At 34.9% G+C, this 22,917-nt stretch overlaps 1 protein-coding gene across 3 annotated transcripts in view; it reads left to right on the top strand.

The window, feature by feature from the left end:
- The window catches only part of AFG2A (AFG2 AAA ATPase homolog A), a 334,710-nt gene that overhangs the window by 82,474 nt on the left and 229,319 nt on the right, over positions 1 to 22,917 (top strand). For all 3 annotated transcript variants that reach the window (XM_061192006.1, XM_061192005.1, XM_061192004.1), the window contains exons 12-13: positions 14,691 to 14,744; positions 16,447 to 16,526. In XM_061192006.1, the coding sequence (XP_061047989.1) occupies positions 14,691 to 14,744; positions 16,447 to 16,526 (134 nt within the window). The remainder of the gene's footprint in view (positions 1 to 14,690; positions 14,745 to 16,446; positions 16,527 to 22,917) is intronic.

Below are 22,917 nucleotides of genomic sequence, written 5' to 3'. Positions count from 1 at the left end.
GCTCACGGGCCCAGCCGCTCCATGGCACATGGGATCCTCCCAGACCAGGGCTCGAACCGGCGTCCCCCGCATTAGCGGGCAGACTCCCAACCACTGCGCCACCAGGGAAGCCCCTGGAAGGCGGATTCTTAACCACTGGACCACCTGGGAAGTCCCCAAAAATAAATTTTTTAAAAACACTTTCCCAGTCAGAAGATATATATACATTATTTATATTCTGAAACACACACATGCATATTTTATTTGTTTACTGCCCTGCCCTATTACTTGGGATAGATTATCTTACCTGATATGTAGTTTTGCATTTACTATAGAACTAGATATTAATTTTGTTATTAACTTCTGTGCAACATGATAATGTATCCATTTACTAAATATATATATATATTTTAGTATATATGTGTGTGTATATATAAAACCTTAAATCCATTTCTGTAGACTTTATCACAAAAATACATATTTAAATATGTTAACTATCAAAGTCATTTCAGAAAGGTACATGATAATTTATTTTGATGTTGTCAGGGAATTTTTTTTGTAATAAAGTATGTTTTTTTAATCTTAAAACATTGAAATCATTGGCAGGTTGAACGTATAAAACTTATTTCAGAGTGTCAGTCTTTTACTTTACTGTTGACCCTTGAACAACGTGAGTTTGAACTGTGTGGTTCCACTTATATGTGGATTTTTTTTCTATAGTAAAACTATAGTATTACATTATCTGAGGTGGGTTGAATCCGTGGATATGGGGAAACTGTAAATGGAGGGCCGACTATAAGTTATACTAACTATAAGTTATATTAAGTTATACTTAGATTTTTGACTGCATGGAGGGTCAGAGCTCCTCACCCCCGCATTTTTCAAGGATTAGCTATACTTAAATTTTTTGTGGAATGATATTTAGATGTATTTAGGCTATTTGCTTTTTAAGAATCAGTATCTTCACAATCACTAGTGTTTGCCTGTTTTTTATTATCTTGTAGAAGATATTGGATAGGGATTTGGGGAGGGGACCATTTTCACTGTGATTAGTTACGCTGAATCATGACCATAGTTTTAAAGGTTGCAGTTTTAAATGTTGGAGTAATGAGTGATTTTGAAATTTCCAAAGACATCTTGATTTCTCTTTGGTCCTTGTCCTCTTATCTTGTGGTAGTGGAAATGGTCATTTTACTGGCATTTCCTACTCTTTTTTTTCTGTCATCTCCATTTTTCTGTGCCTACCTTCCACAGTGTATACTCATAATTGAATTTTTCCTGTCTACTGGAAATCTAAAACTTATTTAATGAGGATTTAGCTCACAGTTATTTACACTTGAATGTCAAGGAAGAAAGAGCACATATATTTCCTTACAAATTAGTATCTCACTCTTTTGTGATCCAAGATAACAGTTCCAGGTGCTACCAGGACTGCTTTCTGGCCTATCCTAGGATTACTTAGAAATATATTTATTACTGCTTTTGCATATGAAACCTTTCATAACTTTACAGTTTCACCTTTGTCTTTTTTCATGATGAGAAAATGAGGAAGACTCTTTTTTCATGTAAAATAACCAACTATGTGTTAACTTATATGCACCTTTCATTAACTATTTAATTCTTTTAGGTCACACACAAAAGATAAGTGATGTTAAGAAATTTTCTTAATAAATTGAGTTTGTACTTGCTTAGGGATTATTACATATCCTACTTACTAATTTTTATTTAATGTGGACTTTTATTCATTATACAATTTAGTGTACTTTGACAGTATTATTCAATTTTTGAATCTGGGTGGAGGATATATTAAGTGAACAATGGATGTTCATTTACTATTCTTTCAACTTTTCCTATGTGTTTAAAAATTACAAAAGAAAAAGTTGGGAACACACAAAAAAATTTGCTTTTCTATGCATTTTCATTGATCCTTTCATCTTGGTCTGATTAATGCTTATGAGAAGAGTTAAAATAGCTATATCATACCGTTTATGTATGAGGATATCAAGTCAAAGAAGTTAGGAATTCATATTGTATTCTTTAAAGTTTTATTTTCCGACAAAGAAAAAGTTGTCTTTTGTTTCCAACATAGATATTTGTTTTCTGTGGGATTTAAGTGTTATAATTAAATTTGAACTTTTTGAAATAACAAATCTCACACATTTTGAAAGTGATCAGAAAAAAATAGGTAGACTCTGGTATTGAGAAACACAAGTGTTTTGGATGTATTGAAAGAATAAACTCCCTAACACTTTTTGCAATGGTGATTACCTTTAATTCCGAAGATAAAGAATTTTAAAACTTTAAACATTTCTTTCTCTGAGTTTATGAAAGAACCCTTTATCTTCCCCTGTGCATCTTTTCTAAACAGTGAATACAAGATTTATATTCTACTCAGAGTTAAGACTTCACCTTGGCTTGTGTGGGCTCTTAATATCCTTTGGCATCTGTATGTGTTTTTGTGCAGACTGTAGCACTTGACATACGCTTAAGTTTAGTTTGTCATCTGGGTCAATTACGTCAAAATATTTTCCAGTTGAAATTTCCTCTCTGCTTCTCTCTTGCTTCTTGTCTGGAGTGCTACAATAGATTAATTACCCTTGAATGGCTGGGCTGCTTTACTTTATGAAGAACTGTTACTGATTCTGGAAGAAGGGTGATTAGGCCTCTGACAGGGATTTTCAGCAAGTCCTTTATTAGCTGTATTGGCGAGTACAAGAATGTAATGAACTTAGTATATCCTTAACTTTTGGGGGAAACGTTTTCTGACACTTGTCTCAGAGAGGAATTGTGCAAAATACATCCCATTTTCAGGAAAAACCTGTGTTTTATTGAAAGCAGTGCACAATTCAAAGTAATTACTATTGTTCGTTTAACTAGATCCCCTACTATTCTGTTACCAAAGGTACAAGATAATTTGAACTTTGTAGGTTCCAAGTTCATCTTTAAACTTTTTTTAAAAAAATTATGTAGGCTAGTCTATAAATCATAGAACTTTCATTTTGCAGATATTGCATGGAAAACTGCATAGATACCTCTTTTACATACTGAATGCTTTAAGATTAGTTTCTAGGATTCTAAGGATAGTGATGTTTAAGAAGGTGAAGTGACTTTTCCAAGTCAAAGTGGTGGTAATGGAACTGAAATTTGATCTCAGGACTTTCTGACTCCAGAGTCTAAGCACTAAACCCCACTGTATTATACTGTCTTCCATTTTCCTTTTTTTTTTTTTTAAATAAAACTAGTTCCCAGTGCTTTTTTTCATTAATTACACCAAATTACTTGAGAAGGTAGTTCAGGCAGTTTCTATGGGGCAGGTTCAGAGATGTGGAAGATGTTTCTGGGACCTAGTTTAAAAAATAATTTTGTTTCTCTCAGACAAAGAAAACTGAGGAAAATAGCATGGCTTTGGAGTGGAAGTTGATTGAGTTAATAGGAAAGGGTAAACACTGCCAAAGAAACAGGAACCTGATGAATTAAATGGAAGTGTAGGGAAAAAGACTAGTGGTTGAATAATGTGAAGCTTGAAATTTACCTATTACTATATAATTTGTGCCCTTGAGATTGAGTGTGTTACAATGAAAAGAGCATTAAGCTAGGATTCAGATAGCTTTGGTTTGATTTCTAACACTAGCACTTTTTAGCTCTGTAACCTTAAATGCGTTCTCTAAGACTTAGTTTTTTCATCTCTATAGGCCTTTTGAGAGGATTATATTTAAAACGTAAGTGAAGAAGTTTTAGAGGGCATAACTACTTAACTCTTAAGTGTGGGCTGCATATAGTTATGACTTCCTTACAAGAGGGTTCCTTATGGAGAGGAGGGAGGGGCAGAGTTACTTGATAGTGGAGAAACCTACCTCAGCCAGGTTATCATGGTTAACGCCGATTGGTCATGTTGTTAGTATGTACCCGTGTATGATGCGATGAGAATGGTCCTTTCTTCCCAAGGTCTTCCTCCCAAACACTCCTAATCCATGTCTACCTATGAGAAAAACATCAGGCAAACCCAAATTGAAGGACGTTCTGTAAAATACCTAACCAGTACTCCTGAAACTGTCAAGGTCATCAAAAATAAGGAAAGTCTCAGAAACTGTCACAGCCAAGAGGAGCCCAAGGAGACAGTACAGCTAAATATACTGTTGTGGTTTCCTTGATCAGATCCTAAAAGGACACTAGGTAGAAACAAAGAAAACCTGAATAAACTGTGGACTTCAGTTAATAATAATGTATCAATATTGGTTCATTGTGACAAATGTATCATATTATATTAATATATGTTAAGAATAGGGGACACTGAGTGTGTGTTGGGGTAGGGATGAGTATATGGGAACTCTTGGTACTGTATGCTCAGTTCTTCTGTAAACCTTAAACTTTACCAAAACAAAAAAGTCTGTTAATCAAATAAGAGTTCTAAGGTCAGTATCAGGGCATACATATTATGTCTGGATTCAGTGAATGTAACTGAAGTTGAAAAGGCCAGCTCAGGACGTCCCTGGCAGTCCAGTGGTTAAGACTCCAGCTTCCACTGCAGGGGGCACAGGTTCGTCTCTGGTTGGGAAAGTTCTGCATGCCACGCAGTGCGGCCAAAAAAAAAAAGCCAGCTCAAGTGTTCTGTACTGCGCTGTACGTGATGAGTGGAATGCAGGGAGGGAGCAGAATCACAGGGAGATTGTCGATGCCTTGGGTGAGGGCTTTGGAGGAGACCTTTCCTATTCATCACTCCTCTGTTCATGTTCCACAAGATAGTGCAAAGCGACTGAGAAGAGCCCTGAGAGGAAGTTGGCTGGAGAAACTGGGTTTGAGGCTACCCTGAGCTTGCCTGTTTTACTGCAGTTCTGAGTTGAAGCCTATAAAGGTGTGTTGGTTCTGGCCCCAGGCCCCAACATTATAAAGAATACTTTCTTTTAGTGTTTTAGTTATTTTTTCTTTCACCTGGGTACAGCTTCTAATTTAGAGTCTCACTAGGAACTATGTCCAGTTTCATGCCTTTTGTGGACCCTAACTCTTTATTGTCCTTCCACAAGTTTATTGCTACTTGGGCTCATCTGGAGTCTGAAGCCTTTTGAGTTTCTGTTTAATTTCCGTTAGGGTTGTTTTTTTTTTTTTTTCCAACTTAAAAAAATCTTGCTGTCTCCAAATAGTGTTGTCTTATGTGCCCCATACTCTTAAGTTGACAGTTATTAGCATCCATGTTAAATAAAGACATATAGTTAGTTTTATCAATGTTTGAATGGCTCTTAGGGAATAACTAATAATTATGTATTTTTCTTAGGACAAATAGAATAGTTACTGTGCCATGGTCAGTATCACAAAATTATGTAGAAGTTAGATTGAATTTACTTAAATTTTGTGCACCATATAAGCTGACATGTTAAATTTGAGACATCATATATTAAAACCGTATATGTTAATAAAATTTTTTTTTGAGTTGGGCTTGTATCAGATTAATGTCTTGACATGAAAGTATTCTATAACATGTGGCTAAAAGTAAAAAATGACAATATATATAACAAATAATAACAAAACCTTTAGTATTTGGAATCTAAGAAGACCTAGAGAAATTTAGAAGGAAAAGAATGCTTTTACACTTCCAAGAAGTTTACTTAATAATAGAACATTTTGTTGTTGTGTCAGTTTAATTTTTATTTGTGGATTTCAGCTGAGAGAGATTAGTTATTTTTTCCTTCTTTTAAATCTCTTTTGAATGAAATTTAATTGGGGTTGAAATAAATATTACAATTTCATGTCTATAATACTTTAAAAATATTTGTAAATGTTTTACTATTGCAACAATAACTCAAATGTATATTAAGCACCTCTGTATGTCTGGCACTGTACATGGTAAACAAAGTGCATTAGATGGTCTCCTTGCTATCTGCCAACTCATGATTTAGTAAGAAAGACATTTGACTAAGCAAGTGATATAATGAAATGGATAGCATTTAGAATCTTGATGATTAATTGTATGTGAGAAATGAGAAAGAAGTCAAAGGTGATTAAAATTTTTACTTTTAATGACTGGCAGATGGAAATACCCCAACTCTAGGAAGAGTTAGCATGTGAGGAGGAAAAGTAGGTTGGAGGTGGGAGAGCAGGTACCAGATTGGGATTTAGATACCTGGAGTTTGAAATGCCTTTAGAACAATATGGCAGAAATGTCCGAAAGGGTGTTGATTACGAGTTTGTAGCTCAAGAGAAAGGTCATTTCTAGAGATTAAAACATGGAAGTTGAGACCTCGTGTTTAAGATTGTGCACAGTAGTCAGTAAAGGAGATTGAGAGTCATGAGAGTGGTCAGTAATAATATAAGGGATTTTTCTGGGGGGGTGTGCACAAGCAAACTTTATAGCTAGCTTAACTGTAGTCAGCTTGGTGCCCACAGTGTAAGTTCTGAAGAAATGTGTCATTTTCTTTTCTTGAATAAATGAATTGTCGGGAAGGTTTGTATTATACTTTTTGAGAAAACAGCTTGAATTCTGTTTCCTTCTCTGCCAGACCCTCTCACTTTTTAGGGGTTTTTACTTGCCCACGGCATTTCTTGCCTAGTACTTAATGCCTGTTTTCAAACTCTTTGAAGTGCTTTCCCAAAATGGCCTTCTCTGTGTGCTGATGCTGTACTTTTTATTAATTTTCAAGATCCTTTACTCACATTGCATATATATAATTCTATCTCATGTGACTTTGGGTTTTTATGAGCTTATTCCATAACATTTAACCATAGTTAACGCTTGGGTTAACTTGCCTTCCCTAGACATTCTGGAACTTATAAAACCCTGATTTGAATTGTAATAGCCAAAAGCAACAGGCAGGTGTCAGACACATTTAAAAAGCCCTTGAGAAGACTGGAAAAAACCCAGTAGTGATTAAAGGGGCAAAATTGCAAGAGCATGAGGTATAAATATTGTACTCGAATTTGTGACTGTGATATGGTGTAAAATACTGAAACACAGTAAAAGATAAGTCAGGTTTAGTTTTCACTAGATTTAACAGAACAGTTGGACAAATTTTTACATGTTTTTATGTTATTTTTGTTGTTTTATAAACTTGAACACTTGAAATCTTGGTCATGGTAGAATTAAAAATAACACTACCCCAAAACAAGCCAATTTATGGTACTTAACTTACTTTTGGTGGTTTTCTTGGTCACGCTTATCAATGAAGCACTTACCTAGGCAGGCGAAATGTGGCAGGACTAACATAACATAGTTATTTTGGTAAGTAAAATTAGAAGAGAAATAACCTTATCAGGTTTCATCAACCTTATCTATTCTAGGGATTCATGTATTATTTTTTAAAAGAGTTAAATAACTTAAGAGCAAATGTGGGATTCATAGACCGTGCTATATGTACCTAACCCTTATAATTAGATATTAATGGTCTCTTGTCTATAGTGGTTATCAATAAAATCCTTATTTTCAAATTAACCCATGCTAGCAGCCATTTATTGAGAGTTAGAATTTGCCCTTTCCACTTGATCTCTTCCCACAATACCTTTGAATTTGAATTGCTGGTACCATGTACAATCTTAAGTGCACATTTCCTTTTTTTTTTTTTTTTTCTAATTTTATTTTTTTTTTAGAACTTGGAAAACAGAGGACATCATAGTTTTTAGAAAAAGTAGTCTGGGAACTCAAATCCTGTATTCTTGTCATCATTTCTGTCATTTAACTTTTCTGGGACTTCTGGCATTTCACTTAACTTCTTTGGGCTTTGTTTTCCTCAGGTTTTAAGTGAGATAGGTTAGAGTAAATGATTCTCCTAAAACCCTTCCACGAATAACATTCTATGAGTAGCTCACATAACGCTTATATTCTAATCTATTGCTTATCTTTTTTGCCTGTTGGTGGCTAAACTATTCACCTCAGAGGAGTGTTGTAAGCAGTAAGGAGATAATACATATCAAGTGTTTAGCAGGATTTCATAAAATTAGCTGATGCTAGTTGCTGTTTTCCTCTGTTTTTAAGAATTGGATTATATTTGACCTCAAATAGAACAAAAAAGTATGGCAGCACAGCTTATGATCCCTTAAGTTTTCTGTTAGTGTTAGAATAAAATGTAGTATATATCTTTGAAAGTGATTTTAATCTTTTGTAACTTGTACCAGAATACAGTGATTTTTGGCAATTTGAACTTCAAACTCAAAATAACCTTCCTTCGGGATGGTATTGCCTAGACTTCATATGGAATTCTGGATTTATGTAACATATCAGTTCAGCTACTGGGGTTGCATTTTTAAGCCAGTCATCCAGATACGATTCCTCAGCATGCAGTTCTGTACAAAATCACATGTTCTCTAGAGGCCTTACAGTACTTTTCATTACTGCTATGACTTGTTAGTAATACTTGACTTGAATTATTCTAACCCAGATTCTTCACAGCGCTAACTTCTTAGGTTAGATTTTCAAATCTGTTTGATTTTTTTTTTTTTTCTTTTGTTTTTGGAGAAAAAGCACTGTTTTGTTATCCACGGGTTTTTCGATATGTTGCCCACCTCTACGTAGTAGTGGAATGGCCCTTCATTGTTTAAGGCTGTAGGCCATATTTTCACATTTTCAACACAATATTGTCGGTTTGCCTATACATCAGATTTTTAAAACATGTTAATCTTTCTGTTGTCTTTAGCAGCATATTGTGTTCTCAGATCATGAGATGATGATCATAATCTTGTACTTTCCAACATCGATATTCAAGTCATCTTTTTTAGAGTCAGCTCTATGGAGAACAGTAATCATTTTTCCGGATTCTCTAACCACTTTCCTTCAGTTAAGCCAGATAATTAGAAGGCAGTATATATGTATTAAGTATATTGCCTGCTTAAGGAAATGTCTTCACTGGCTTACTATTTTTATGTTACACCATTGACTTTTATGGAGAGTTGCTAGAAGAACAGTAACAGTAATACAGAGTTTGCATGATAATAAAGTAACAGTGACACCAGCAGTTTCCTTTCTGATTTTTATTAGGTCACACTTGCCTAAGTAGTCACCGTAAACTGAATGAAATTCTGCATAAAATTTTCTTATCCCTTCCTCACCCCCCCCAACCCCTCCCCAACAAAAATCCATTCTCCTGATTATCTAAAGCTTGTTTTATTGAATGGGCCCGAATTGTTTTGTTGTTTACTTTCTTAACTCTTTGTTCATAGTCCCTTTTGGGTAAAAGTATAATTTATGTTATATATTATAAATGGGCAGACCTTGTTTTGCCCTGTAGTGCAGGGCTCTAAAAATGGTCATGCAAGATGAAACCATGCAAAATGATCTTAATACCCAATGGGGAAAATTACAACTGTTCCATGACCTTTGAAAATTTGGCAAAACATTAGGAGCTCTCTACTCTTGGTTGTAAGTGTACAAGGCAGTGGATTTTGGCTGTATAATAACTTTCTTGCTGGTCTTCCTGCTGCCAAACTGTCTCTGTAGTCCAGCCCTTCATATTTTATAAGGACCCTACAATTTATTTACCCATTTTTATGTTAATGAATTTTTAGATTTAATTAATGTTTAGATTCCAGGTTTAATTTTTTTGTTGCTGTAAAGAATGCTTCAGTAATATTCTTGTACATATCTCCTTGTGTGTATGTACAAGAGTTTCTCTAGGGTATACATACCTAGAAATAGAAGTTTGTCATTGGGCGTGAACAACTTAAACATTACTAGCTATTTTTAAATTGCTTTTTTTTTTTAATGGTCATTGATTTTTTTCATTAATATTTTGATCAATTCTCTCAATGTTTTGAAGTCCAGGTTTTTCACTCAGCAATTGTGTCATTGATATTTTTGGTGACTTTTGATCTCATTGGCAGAAATGAACTATTTCAAATTGTATGAGATTAGATCAGGGGTCAGCAAACTGCAGTTTTGGGGCCAAATCCAACTTACAGTTTATTTTAATTTAGCCCTCTGGTTAAGAATGAACTTTACATTTCCAATGGGATGTTTAAAAGAAGAAGAATATGTGACACAGGCTGTATGAGTCCCAGAGTGCCTGAAATATTTACTCTCTGGCCCTTTACATTTTATCTTCCTCAATCCCACAACACTTGGGAAAATGCCTCCAGGTTTATTTATCTTACGGATAGTTGTGAGTATAAATTTTGTGTTTCTGTTGTATAGTCTAACCTGTGTCTAAAAACAAGCTTGTAAAATTGGTTTGGTATTAAGCTGTTGCTATTTCTTTATCCTTTAAAAAGTGAGAATGTCGTGCCTCGGCATTACTAATATTTCATTGTTTGTCTTTATTCAAGTTAAAGCTATTTGGGATTGTATTATTTAAGAAATTAAGATAATTAAATCATTGGTGATGAGGTCTCTCTGTAGTTATCTTTGGGGAATTAGCTTCAAAACAATTCTGTTGTGTAAATATGATTGCTTGGAGACAGTTTAAGTATCGATGTACAAACAGTTGACATACTAATTGTAAATAATATTTAGTCATCAAAAACACTGTCCAAAGCAAGTTTTCTTAATAACTTTGTTTGCTTACAGATAATTTATGCATTCCTTGGTTGTTGGTAAATTTCAGTCAGATGTAGGAGTACCTTTAAATGTTAGTTATGCTTTTCATGCATCTGCCCCCTAATTAGCCTCAAATATTAATTTTTTTACAGTATGTATAATTTATTACTCTGAAATAATTTTGAAAAGATTATTTTTAAAGAGAAGAGGAAAACACACATAAGAAATAGATGAGAGTTTTCTTTTGGGGGGAGAGGGGAACATTATAATTAACCTTGTTAATGTTATGTAAAATTTACTAATGCATCAACTTAGATTACTCAAAGAATCAGGCAGAAAGATAAAATTGCGCCTCTCATTACTTGAGGATTTCTGTATTGATGCTGTCAGATAACTCAGCTGAACATGATGAATGGCAGTATCTTTGGATTTTGAGAGCTGGATTTTGTCCGCCTGAACTCTGAGTTATTCTTCCTATCCTTTTCTTACTCTTATCCTTGACTGTTCTACCCTGATTCCCATATGTTCTAATCTATTTAATTGTTACCACATTATCAAATTTCAATATTTTTGAAACACCATTGTAGAGGTAGTATAAAAAATATTAAAAGATTATCTTCCTTTCCTCAGGCGTGTTTGTAATTTGAAAGACTTTTTTATGCCCGTAATTTTTGTTCATTTGTCCCATCTATTCTTTTTTTTCCCCCTTTTCCTGCCTTCTTTTGGATTAGTCGAGTATATTTTGGTATTCTAGTTTATCTCCCCTATTTTCTTGATAGCTAAACCTCTTGGTTTTTCTTTTTAAAAAAACACTTGCTCTAGGATTTATAGTATACACACTTAATTTACAATTTACCTTCAAATAATACTATACCACTTTATGTATAATATAAGATTCTTAAAGCAATTTGCATACCTTTGGATGGAGAATTTAGAAACTAAGTTCTGAGTGTTACCTCATCGTGAGCCCCCCTCTGTGGGGAAGGTCTCCTTACCCCTCTTGATCTCTGACATCTCATGCTAGGTGGCTGCCACCACAAACCCCTGTACTGATGTCCCCTCATCCTTCTGTGCTGTCCCCGTCTCTACCACCCCATGGCTCCCAAACTCTACACTGCCTTTTCTCTGTCCCTTGTGGTGTTGCCCTTCTCACCCTACACCTAGTTATTCCCAGCATGTTGCCCTGAAACCTTTTTTTGTCCATGTGCTTCCAGAAATTCTCTTTCCATGTTCTGTTATATCTGACCGTTTCCTTTATGTTAGCTTCTAGTTTTCTACCCTAGTTTATTAAGTCTCTCCTTCCATTCTAAATGACCTGACATAGTTGTGATCTCATTGCTGTTCAGGATTATTCCTTGATTCCTTTACCTGGAAGGAATCTTTGTTTTATTTTTGCTTCTCTTCGTGGCATTCTCTATATAGTTGTGATATTTTTTTCTCACTGTATTTTTATTTTTTAAGAATATAATTATTGTTATATTTTAAGAATAAGATTATTTTAGTAATCTCTTAAACCATAAACTCATTATAGACACTTAATAAATATTCCTTGAATGAATAAATGAATGATTCAGTGCCTCTATATGTCAGCAAAGAAATTAAGGTGCTAGATATTTGTTTCTGATCTTCCCTGCCTTTGATTTTGTGTGGATCTTTAATTTACTCACAGATGGAAAGTCATCATAGTAGCTCTGCATCTCTTTGTCATTTTACATAACTGAATTAATATATATATAAATTGCTTAGAACAGTTCATGGCACATAGGAAATATTCAATCAATGTTAGCACTTATGTTTATGAGTACAAAATTTTTAATTTTAATCATCTTGGATGAAATATTTTTAATGAGATACATATTTCTGAGAGTTGCTACACTGAATATATTGAGCATCCTTTTTTCCTTCATGAATTAAGTCATTGTGAACATCAGAAATAGTATAAGTCAAATTTGAATTAGTATTCCTTACCTCTTATTATCTCTTTCACATCTTGCTACTCACAACAAATTAAGTTGATTTTATCTTTTTAAATAGTTTATGTGGCTCTCTTCTCATTTCCATTCCATTGTTTTACCTTAAGCCTGTGCCTCATCTTTTCTCACCTATGCTGTTTTAAGAATTGCATAACTGCCATTCTGGTCTCATATGTTCCTCCAAACCATCCTTTATATTGTGTCTAGAATCATCTTTCCCTTATACACCTGTTATCAGTTAACTCCCCTAAGACTCTTCCTATTGCTTACAGGATAAAGTTTAAACTTGTTTTTGACATGCTCCTGCCTCCCACTTTAAGTAGCCTTACTGTCGCTGCATTCTCTCTGCCCCCTAAGCTCCACCTGTTATAAATTCTTAGATCAGTTCAAACTCAAGTTTGTTAGTCTTGCATATAACTGAAAAAGTCAATGAACTCTAAGTTAAAATCTTAAGAGCTCTTCTACCATTAAAGTGCATATCAACACCTGTTTTAGCTCATCAGAGACCTTTTTGATTTATTTCTGGGTCTTGATGTATTTCATATTTTTGAGGGTGGTAATTCAACTGCACGCTCACCTGAAATGTTACTTTCTCTAGGAACATCCTTGACTCTAAGCAGTTGCTTTTCTATGTTTCAGTGGCACCTAAGCATCCCTCTATCCTAGTACTTGCCATGCTATATAGTATAACAATTATCTTTGTAATAAGGTGTCTTATCTGAAGCTAACTATTGCCTGTACCAATTTGTAGCATTAGTTGACATTCTGCTAGGGTTTGCCTGTGTGCTTCAATCAGTCCGATTTTTATTTAATTGGTGTATTTTGTTTCGGAAATACTCAAGCTAGTGTCTAGTTATATCCCGTAAATTGTTGGCACCCATAATTTGCCTGGGATAGAACATGAATCTTGTTCAAAATAATGTGTGTGTGTGTGTGTACGTGTGTATGCATACACGCATGCGTGTGCAGAGAGAGAAGCACACACATACATGTCTAATGGGTTTGGAATTGTGTGGGGAAGGGTGTCAATAGAAGCCAGATGCTGGGAAGAACAATGAGTGAAAGCCCATAGCCGAGAAAGACATCTGGCATTTTGTACAATAAACTTTATACCAGTATCTGAAGGGAAGAGTTGTGGTTCTCAGGACAGCATTATTATTATTATTATTATTTTATTTATTTATTTTTTAATCCCATGACTTCTTGTGATGTGATAACTAGCATGAGAAAGTAGATAGGTGTGTGGTAAGAATGAAAGCCTACCATTTCATACTATACATAATATTTGAGGTACTTAAGAAAGAAAAATCTTACTATTCAGAAATGTTGAATGTCCAAAAAGAAGTGTATCTTTGAATCAGTGATAAGCGCTTTATTGCTGGGAGTCCAGCCACTTTTATGAGGATTCTTCTGTTGATGGCCGGTTAGTAAAAACTGGTAGATTTTATTACTAGAAGTCCACACCTTTCATTCTTGGTACCCCTTCTAAAATAGCTGGGCACAGAAGAGAAAAGAGATTTCCCATCAACTGGATGAAGTGCTGAGTGGCAGATATCTGAAGGGAGATTCAGACAGAGGCTGAGTGAATAGACACTATGGAGGGTAACAAGGGTCATTGTCATCGTCACAATGTGATACACTGACTGAGGGTTAGCTTTGTTGGTGGTCCTAAGATGTTTGTCTGCAGGAGTTATCTCCTTTGGCTGGGATAGTGGCTGAGAAGAGCTCGTTTGGCCCTGCAGATCCATAAAGTCAGCATCTACATGGCCAAGTCAAATGAGAGGAGGGAGCTGGAGAGTAGCATTTATTTTGGAAATACTCAGGGACTGTAAGATAATGTCATTGATTACATGATTCCCATTCCATATTCAGGGATTATCATGGAGTCGTAAAAAGAATTAGCCCTGAGGTCTTGCTTCTTGTCAGAGAGGGCTGTTGATCTAGTATTAGACTGTTCTATCTTCAATGCCTAGCACCATTCCTGATATATAGTAAAAATATGGATGGATGGGTAGACAGATGATGAATGAAATGTTAAACTATCATGTTTAGTCGCAGTCACTGTGTTGATGTGTAGTTTTTGGAATACAGAATGGCTTTAATTTTTGAGGCATAAATAACACCCAATAAAAATAAGCATGCTAGAGGAACTATTTTAATTAAAAGCTGATTTTTGTCTATTTTTTTCCTCTTTTTCTTTTATGTGTGTATTTTCTCTTTTATTGAAAGACATACATGTGTTTGGATTTATAAAGACACTGAACAGTTGTTTTCTTTTCATTCAGGGGCCTGAATTAATGAACAAATATGTTGGTGAATCTGAAAGAGCAGTTAGAGAGGTAAGAAGATTATGTCTTAAAGTGGAACTCTGCATAGGAGAACCAGGCTTCTGTCCTGTACGGTTTCCGTTTTGTTTGGGGTTATAGATTTTGAAGTTTCCAAATCTAAATTCTAGTGGTATATTTTTTCTTCAGGCAAATATTATTTTTAAATGCAATTTTGGTCATCTACAATTCTTTGTTTTTGTTTTTAAACATCATAATATTTCCAGCCTTTAGTTTTACCAAATATTTTTTAACGAATGTCATTAAAAAAAATGATACGTTTAAACTTAACAAAGAATGCATGATGTCAGAATGAGATTTAAATCCTTTAAACCAGGTAGCCCTTTAAATCAGATAAGCTTATTAGTATATGAAAATGTCACTGTACTCTTCTTATTTTATTTGCTTTACCTTTGACTGGTGATTTAGAAAGTGCATCCCCCTCCTCTCTCTTAAATTTTAAAGCCAGTGCCTGACTGGCCTACTGGCTGCTCCATATTGCTGAAGCTACATAACTGGGAAGTTCATGCAAAATCAAGGCACTGAAGTGGGGGTAATTATAGCAGTTTGACCACAAGTCTCGGCTTTCCCAAGCAAAGATAGGCCTGCCTCACACAGGCACCCTGTATCCTCACAGAAGCTAAGCAAGGACAAGAACACATAAATAAATAGCAGTGGAACGGATGGTCTCCACTTATGACATATGTGGGTATCAACCAAGAGTCTTAGAGATTAGAATACTTTGTTTTGCATCTGAGAAAAAAATTTAAGTTACTTTTTGTTTCTTTTTTTTTCTTGAAATGTAGATGATGGTTATCATATAAAACATTAACTGATAATGATAGCACCATCATTGATTAAAATATGAAAAAGGTGGTGTTTATTAATATTAAGGTTTTGGTGACTGTTGTGTATTATTATGGTCATCATACTTGTGGCCAGAAAATGGAGGCCTAGGTTACAGGTTACACACATTTGGATTTCTTTCTGCTTATGCTGAAGAAGCTTATGCTTATGCTGTTTTCTAGCCCATTTCCACATGTTTTCCCCGTGGCTGTCTGGCCAGTCTTTGATGTTGATAGTCTGATTGACTTCAGGTCTAACCTATCTATGCTTTTCCAAGTTTTAGCTGTTTTTCCATACAGTCTTCAGAGAAATGAGCAAGGTGTGTGACTTTTAGGTTTATGGGTATTTTATATGCTAAACTTTGGCTGATTTTATACATTTATGATTTTTCTTTTAAATAACGTGTTTATTTAGATAAATGTTCCAGGCATTATACTAAGTGCTTTGCATTCTTTTTTAATTCATTTCTTAAACTTCAGAGGCGGGCATTTATCATAATCTCCATTTTAGAGATGTGGAAATCGTAGTTTAGAAAAGTAAAGTTACCCACTGAAGGTCACACAGCTACCAAGTGGTGAAGGTGGGATTTTAACTGAGATTGTTTGATTACTTAACCAAATTGTCTCCTACACACCTCTAAGAATATGTGTTGGTGTCTTGTCTCTGTTTGCAAGTAAGCACCATGGAAGAGGATACTTTTACATCCATTATGAAGTGCGTATACATCTGTTACAGGTTGTATACAAAGTGATTGGGCTGGTTGACTGGTACATAATAGATTTGGTTCTAAATATAATTTTCAAACTAAAACTGGCTATGGAGTTTTCTGGAATTTGCTGATCTTTAGCTAATGTAGCACTCTTTCCACCAGATCTTCCGAAAAGCGAGAGCAGTGGCTCCTTCCATCATTTTCTTTGATGAACTTGATGCCTTAGCAGTTGAAAGGGGCAGGTAAGAAATATTTAATAGGACTGCTATTAAATATTAGCAATTACAGTGTAGAGGAATTAAATTATTTCATGTCATCACTTTATAGTACTTTCATGTATAATTTTTTTTTTTAAGACTGATACGCATTTGGGGCATTTGAGCTAATTTTTATAGTTTACTATATAAAGAGAGCCCCCTGCACTGCCTATCAAAATTTGGGTTTTTATTAACATGTGATTAAAACTGTAAATAAAGTTCAATTAAGCAGAATTACGTGATAGAGTAGAACCCAATTATAATAAAAGTTGTTATTATACAGATTTTAGTATTATCTGGATTAAGTCATGTTTCCTAAAATATAGTTACAATAGGATAAAAATTAGTATTAATAGTTTTGTTTCTGAATGTCAGACAATAAAGAGGATTATTTATAATATATCAAACATATACATGTGTGTGTGTGTATATATATATATATATATATTAAACTGTTTTCAAGTATGATTTTGTTTTCTCTACAAAGATTTACAGGTCTTTTAAGGAATACATGCTACAAGTACTTCACGTTGGAGAGTGTTAATTTGTGTGTTTTCTTCATAGCCCTCTGATTATACATTGACTATAAAAGTTTTGCTGATGATAATTATAGTGATGGCAGAAGGCACCTTCTAAGTCTCAGTGTTAAATTTGATGAGAGGCATACTGCTCTCTTCTTTACTGGGTAGAGCTGCCTAATCAGATGAGAGTATAAACTGTCACTAGGAAACATTAGGAGGTAGCCTGCCCTGCTCTCTGCCTCACCCACTTGATATTCTGTAAATACCTACCAGTCTTGTTATTTTATGAGTTGGAGTTCATGAGTCCTTTTATTACTTCTGAAGTGAGATGGAACAAAAGGTTACAAATAGCTCAAGTTCACCTTGACTGCAAGAGAAGAAAAAGAAGCCAGCGAAGTTTACTGAAGTAGGGTGATCTGCCACATTTATGTGCCATCAGAGACATCTGTTTTTGGAGCCTAGAAAGGGACAGGGTGGGAAACATTGTTAAACATGAACCAAATGGGAGGTGGAATATGTAGCAGAGTTCTCATAAAATGCCTTTGAAAGGTAATGGTGTGAGAAGCCAGACAAGGCACTTGGTAGAAATAACCTGTTTTTGTAGGTAGTTTGGCTCAGTAGGAATTTGCAAATGTATTAAGAGATGCTAATAATTTGCAGCCTCTAGATATCATCTCCTCTAGTAGTCTTCATCATATTGTGAGCCCTTCCTCAGTGGCTCGTTCAAATAAAGTACAGGTAAATTCTGTGTAGTTTCCTTTGCATAGAGAAATTTCGGTCAAGTTAGTTGACATTTCAGAAAACAAAGATAAGGCTGAACTACCAAATGTAATGTTAATAGTCCAAAGTAGAGAGTTTTAGTTGTACTTTAGCTGCACTAAGTCTTATATAGTTTGGTTTTTATAGCCATAAGAATCTCATAGAATGATATTTTGGTTGTTTTTTCCCCATAATTGTGTGATGGGCCAACATTACCTAGAAAGTTATTGTTTTATCTAGTTAGAGTGCTGTAACCTGAAAAGGAAAACAAACAAAAGCTTCACACGTATATTTTTGTTCTTCAGCTATTTGAATTGGACACAGTTTCTAGAAACTGAGAGCACAGCTGTTGATAGATAGCAAAAGTATGAAATTCCGAAAATACTAAACCAACTTTATACATTGTTAAAGAAATAGAAAACATAGAACAATTAAAAATTCCATAAGCTAGAAATTTTCTATTTAATTTTGGGCCGTAGAATATTCATTGCTTTCATTTCTTCTGTTTTTCTATGATGACATTCAGATCCAACTCATATGACTAGTCCAAAAATGACAGTGCGTAAGACGACTGTTTCTTCTTATCAAGATTTGGATTTCCACACTTAAGATATTTAACAAATTGAGCCATGAATTATGATATATACTAGTCTGTACTATCCTGTGCATGTTATGTCAATTATTTTGACTACTTCAAGTTACTCAAATTAGCCATGAAACTGAGGATTGCAACCCGCACATTAAATAGAGTATAGACGTACTATTTGCTTAGCTTTAGAAATATTTGTGCTTTCAGAAAGACAGATTTTTCATGCTTATAAAAGTATCTACTTACAACCACTATTTTCTCCTCTTCCCTGCCCCATTTAAGTTCTTTGGGACTTGAAAAATAAGTAAGCCTGATACTTACTTCTCTTTTTCTGTATGCCCATTTAAATTATGGGTGCTCTGAATAAGATTTTTTGTCTTATTTCATATTGTGAGTTGGACAAAATGTAAGATTCCCTTTGCAAAGTGCTTTAATGATCTGTAAATATTTGGGAAAATTGAAAATGCTGTTAAAGTAGCATAGCTCTTTGGAAAATGGATACTATGGTAGGGAGTAAGGCACTGACGTAGGGAAGAGATTTGAATTATACTGAGCTAATAATAATATTGGGTAACATTTATTTAGTACTTATTGTATTCTAGAAACTTTTAAGTGCTTTACAGCTGAAGAAAAAAATTCATAAAAAGGCCCCTGCATTAATGCAAAGTAGGGTATTACACAGTTGGTTCTAGTATTCTGCCCTGCCTCCCAGCTAGCTTAAATTTTTACCTTTTTCAGGGTTATAGTGGGGAGGGGAGAGCACGCTGGGCAATACATCATCAGTCACTCTTGTCTTAGGCAACACTTCTGTCCCCAGAAGTGAAGAAGGATAGGGTGATTCCCCATATACTGTATTCTCTTGGCCCGGTCTCCTCTGACTGAGGAAATGGCCACTAGACTAATCTAGAGATTCCTAGAACAACTTGCTCTGTCTAGGACGTTCCAGCTAGTCAGTGGATCTTGGAATCATCCTCACCAGCTGACATTAATGTCTTTCCTTAGAGAGATGGCCTGATGCAGCATTTTACTAGGAATTGGGAGTTATTTTTTGTTGTTATAGGACACATAGGTCATTTGTAGCTATCTTGCTTTTAAAATGAAAATTTGCTTGCATTTTGCATGCACCAAGAAAATTATCATAAGTAGTGCTTGTGTTCAGAGTGTTGATAGTATATGTTTGGCTAGTCTTCTTTAGGTCTCTTTCAAGCCTGAATATTGACACTGGGGGTGTGGGGTGTAGATTTTAAGAAACAAATTCAGATGCCTGCCATTTGGGATTCTTTATGACATTTAAAAATTATACTAGAAAAACATTTTAAAATTTGAATTGGATATGAGTTGTTGGCCTATAATTTAGAAATCATATGAAGAGATGATAGGGGATTTTATTTTATTGCAGGAGCTGAAAGGAAATAAATATCATTTTTGTGAAATTTTTGCTGTTGAAAAATAAAATCAATGTAATAATTACCATCATGGTGGTGAGATCTCCTTAAGATAGGGGTTAGCATTCCTTTTCTGAAACAGTCCAGTTAGTAAATATTTTTTGCTTTTTGGGCCATACAGTTTCTACTGCAGCTATTCATCTCTGTTGCTACAGTGCGAAAGTAGCCATAGACAATATGTAATCAAATAAGAAACAGTTGGCTGGCCAGATTTAGACTGGCTATAGGTTCCTGACCTGTTTTAAGACATCATAAAGTCCCTTCAGTCCACGGCACTCTGACTTTTGAACAGGGATAATTTGGAAAAGGGGCTTGACTTCTGGAGGGAAAAGAAAATTAATCTTTTGCAAAAGTCTAATTTCAGTACTTTCTATAGCTGAACATTTTTTCCATTGTTGTGTTGCCTATCTCTAGCAGATAATAAAGTTTTATAAAATCATTTCATTATGTTAGTGATTATACATTTGTTCTTAAACTTGGAGTTGGTTTTGATTTCCTAGGATGTCAGTTTTATGGATTTTGTTTCCTACTGCGGCTTTGAAAGTCAGCCAAGAATATTTCTCAGTCCATAAAACAGTTTCACTATGCTACTCCAGCTAGCTATCAGTGATCTGTGGAAATAAAGGGCAAAGGCAACATGAGTAACGGGTATCCAAAGAATTCCCTTCACCTAATCTTCAACATTAATTATAGCCACCAGTTTCTCTACAACAAGTAGCAAATTAGACCAGTATGAGTTTCACCTCTTTCTGTTTAATGGCACTTGACTAGATCAATACATTTCTGAATACAAGGAAAGGATATATGTATACAAATAGCTGATTCACTTCATTGTTCAGCAGAAACTAACACAACACTGTAAAGCAATTATACTCCAATTAAAAAAAAATAATGAATTAAATAACTTACATGCTACTAGAGAATGGACTTGAGGATATGGGGAGGGGGAGGGGTGAGATGTGACAGGGTGAGAGAGTGTCATGGACATATATACACTACCAAATGTAAAATAGATAACTAGTGGGAAGCAGCCGCATAGCACAGGGAGATCAGCTCGGTGCTTTGTGACCACCTAGAGGGGTGGGATAGGGAGGGTGGGAGGGAGGGAGATGCAAGAGGGAAGAGATATGGCAACATATGTATATGTGTAACTGATTCACTTTGTTGTAAAGCAGAAGCTAGCACACCATTGTAAAGCAATTATACTTCAATAAAGATGTTTAAAAAAAAAAAAAAAAAATAACTTACATGCTCTGTATTACCAACACAGAATTTTTAAACTAGAAAGACCTATATATATGTCTTATCTAATTTAACTCCCTCATTCATACATGCCAGTAATTATGAAATCCTCAAGGGAACGGTATCATCTTCATCCTCGTACCTCAGATGTCCAGCACAGCGCCTAGCAGAGAAGGCACTCTCTGCTAAAACCCGGACATTTAGTTTTTGAATAAGGGAATGAAGCCTCAGAGAAACTAGAGATTAGGTTCACTCAGCTGGTTGTTAGCAGAGTATGATTTCACCATGTTTTAGTGTCATTTGTGAACTAATTTTATTTTAAAATTAAACACTGAGACTGTCTTTTGGAATTTTGTCACCTGCATTACGTTCATAGAAGCATCAACATCTTCATTATAAAGAATCATTTGTAAGCTTTGGAATACATTCACCTGTCAAAGAGCTCCAAAAAGAATTAAGGAAGTGCTAAGTGATGCGTTTTTCAAAAAAATTCAGTAGTTTTTGTACACACTAACTTTAAAAGTGAGTCTAGACTCACAAAACTTTGTCAGTTGTGCTAAGGGTACGGAAATGATAAATGTTCTTTTTAATGTAGCTGATAGCAACAGTATTCAAAGGATAATAGAGGATAGCAACAGTAATGAAGATCATGCTTATTAGATCAGTGACAAAACATTTTGAAAGACTATGTACGTCCTTCGTATACTAATTAATTTTGTAGAAAGATCACCATGTTACCCTCTGCCAGAAGGCCATTCAGTCACACTTATTTTACTGTAGGGGGATCAAATTGAGTCTTTTCTCAAGGAAGCAAGCATGCAAATCACTGGGTTCCAAATCCTATGTGTCTGTAGTCACAGAGCATTATAAATCAAGAGCCTGAGTCAGTATCCACCTATCCCCCACTTCCCCCCCACGCCCCCCCGAAAAAAAAGTTCATTTAGAATATACAAAAAGAGGATAGAAAAAACAGATGAAGAGAACTTCTTTCGGTATAGATCTAAGAAACCAGGGAAGTGGAGATTTTCTTCTCACTCTATTTCATTTCTGCTTCTGAGCACACAGTCTTACAGTATATTCTGTTTTTTCTGTTTTAGAAGGTTTGCCATTTTTAAAAAAGTCGTTTTTCAAGTATAAAAATATCTGAGAAAGTATAAAGGTCTCCTTATCTGGAAATTTTTGCTGTTCAAAATAATTTGTTCCTTGAGGACCCTGAGGAGCCAAATTATCACTACATTTGAACAGCTAATGAAAATGAAAAGAATTCTCATTACCAGTGTATAGCAGCCTCCTGCTAATACATCTTGTATAAACAAAGTGTCTTTTAGTAGTTTATTTATCAGGCTCACTGTTTTGGGCATAGTTATGAAGGGCTTAAGAGGAGTAATTTTTATCTTAGAATTATGTTGGTGGCTTTCATAGAAGAATTTAAGGAAGTTTGATACTTTCTACCATGTTTTAAGTAAAGCTAAGTAGAGAACTGGCAATGTGAATCTGCATATATCTGCTGACCTGTGCTATCCTGGCTTCTGGAAATCTTCAATCATATATCACGTTCATGCTTTATTTCAGTAACGTTTATGTGCCAGACACTCCATTTTCAGTTTAATTTGTTAGGATAACTTGTAAAAGGTTATAGAGATCTCTTCATTAAACCAGGTATACCGGTGATAATTATAATGATAATGCTTATAACTGTTATCTATTGACATTTCCTTTGTGCTAAGTATCAGGCTAGATCTTTTATACATTTTATTTAATTTTGAGGGTGGTATGAGTCTTTCCATGTTTGATTGAGAAAACTGAGTCTCAGAGAGGTT

Source organism: Eubalaena glacialis, chromosome 5, assembly GCF_028564815.1.
Source record: "Eubalaena glacialis isolate mEubGla1 chromosome 5, mEubGla1.1.hap2.+ XY, whole genome shotgun sequence".
Lineage (NCBI taxonomy): Eukaryota > Metazoa > Chordata > Mammalia > Artiodactyla > Balaenidae > Eubalaena > Eubalaena glacialis.
The sequence above is the reverse complement of the archived record's forward strand: the minus strand, read 5'-3'. Positions and strand labels throughout refer to the sequence as shown.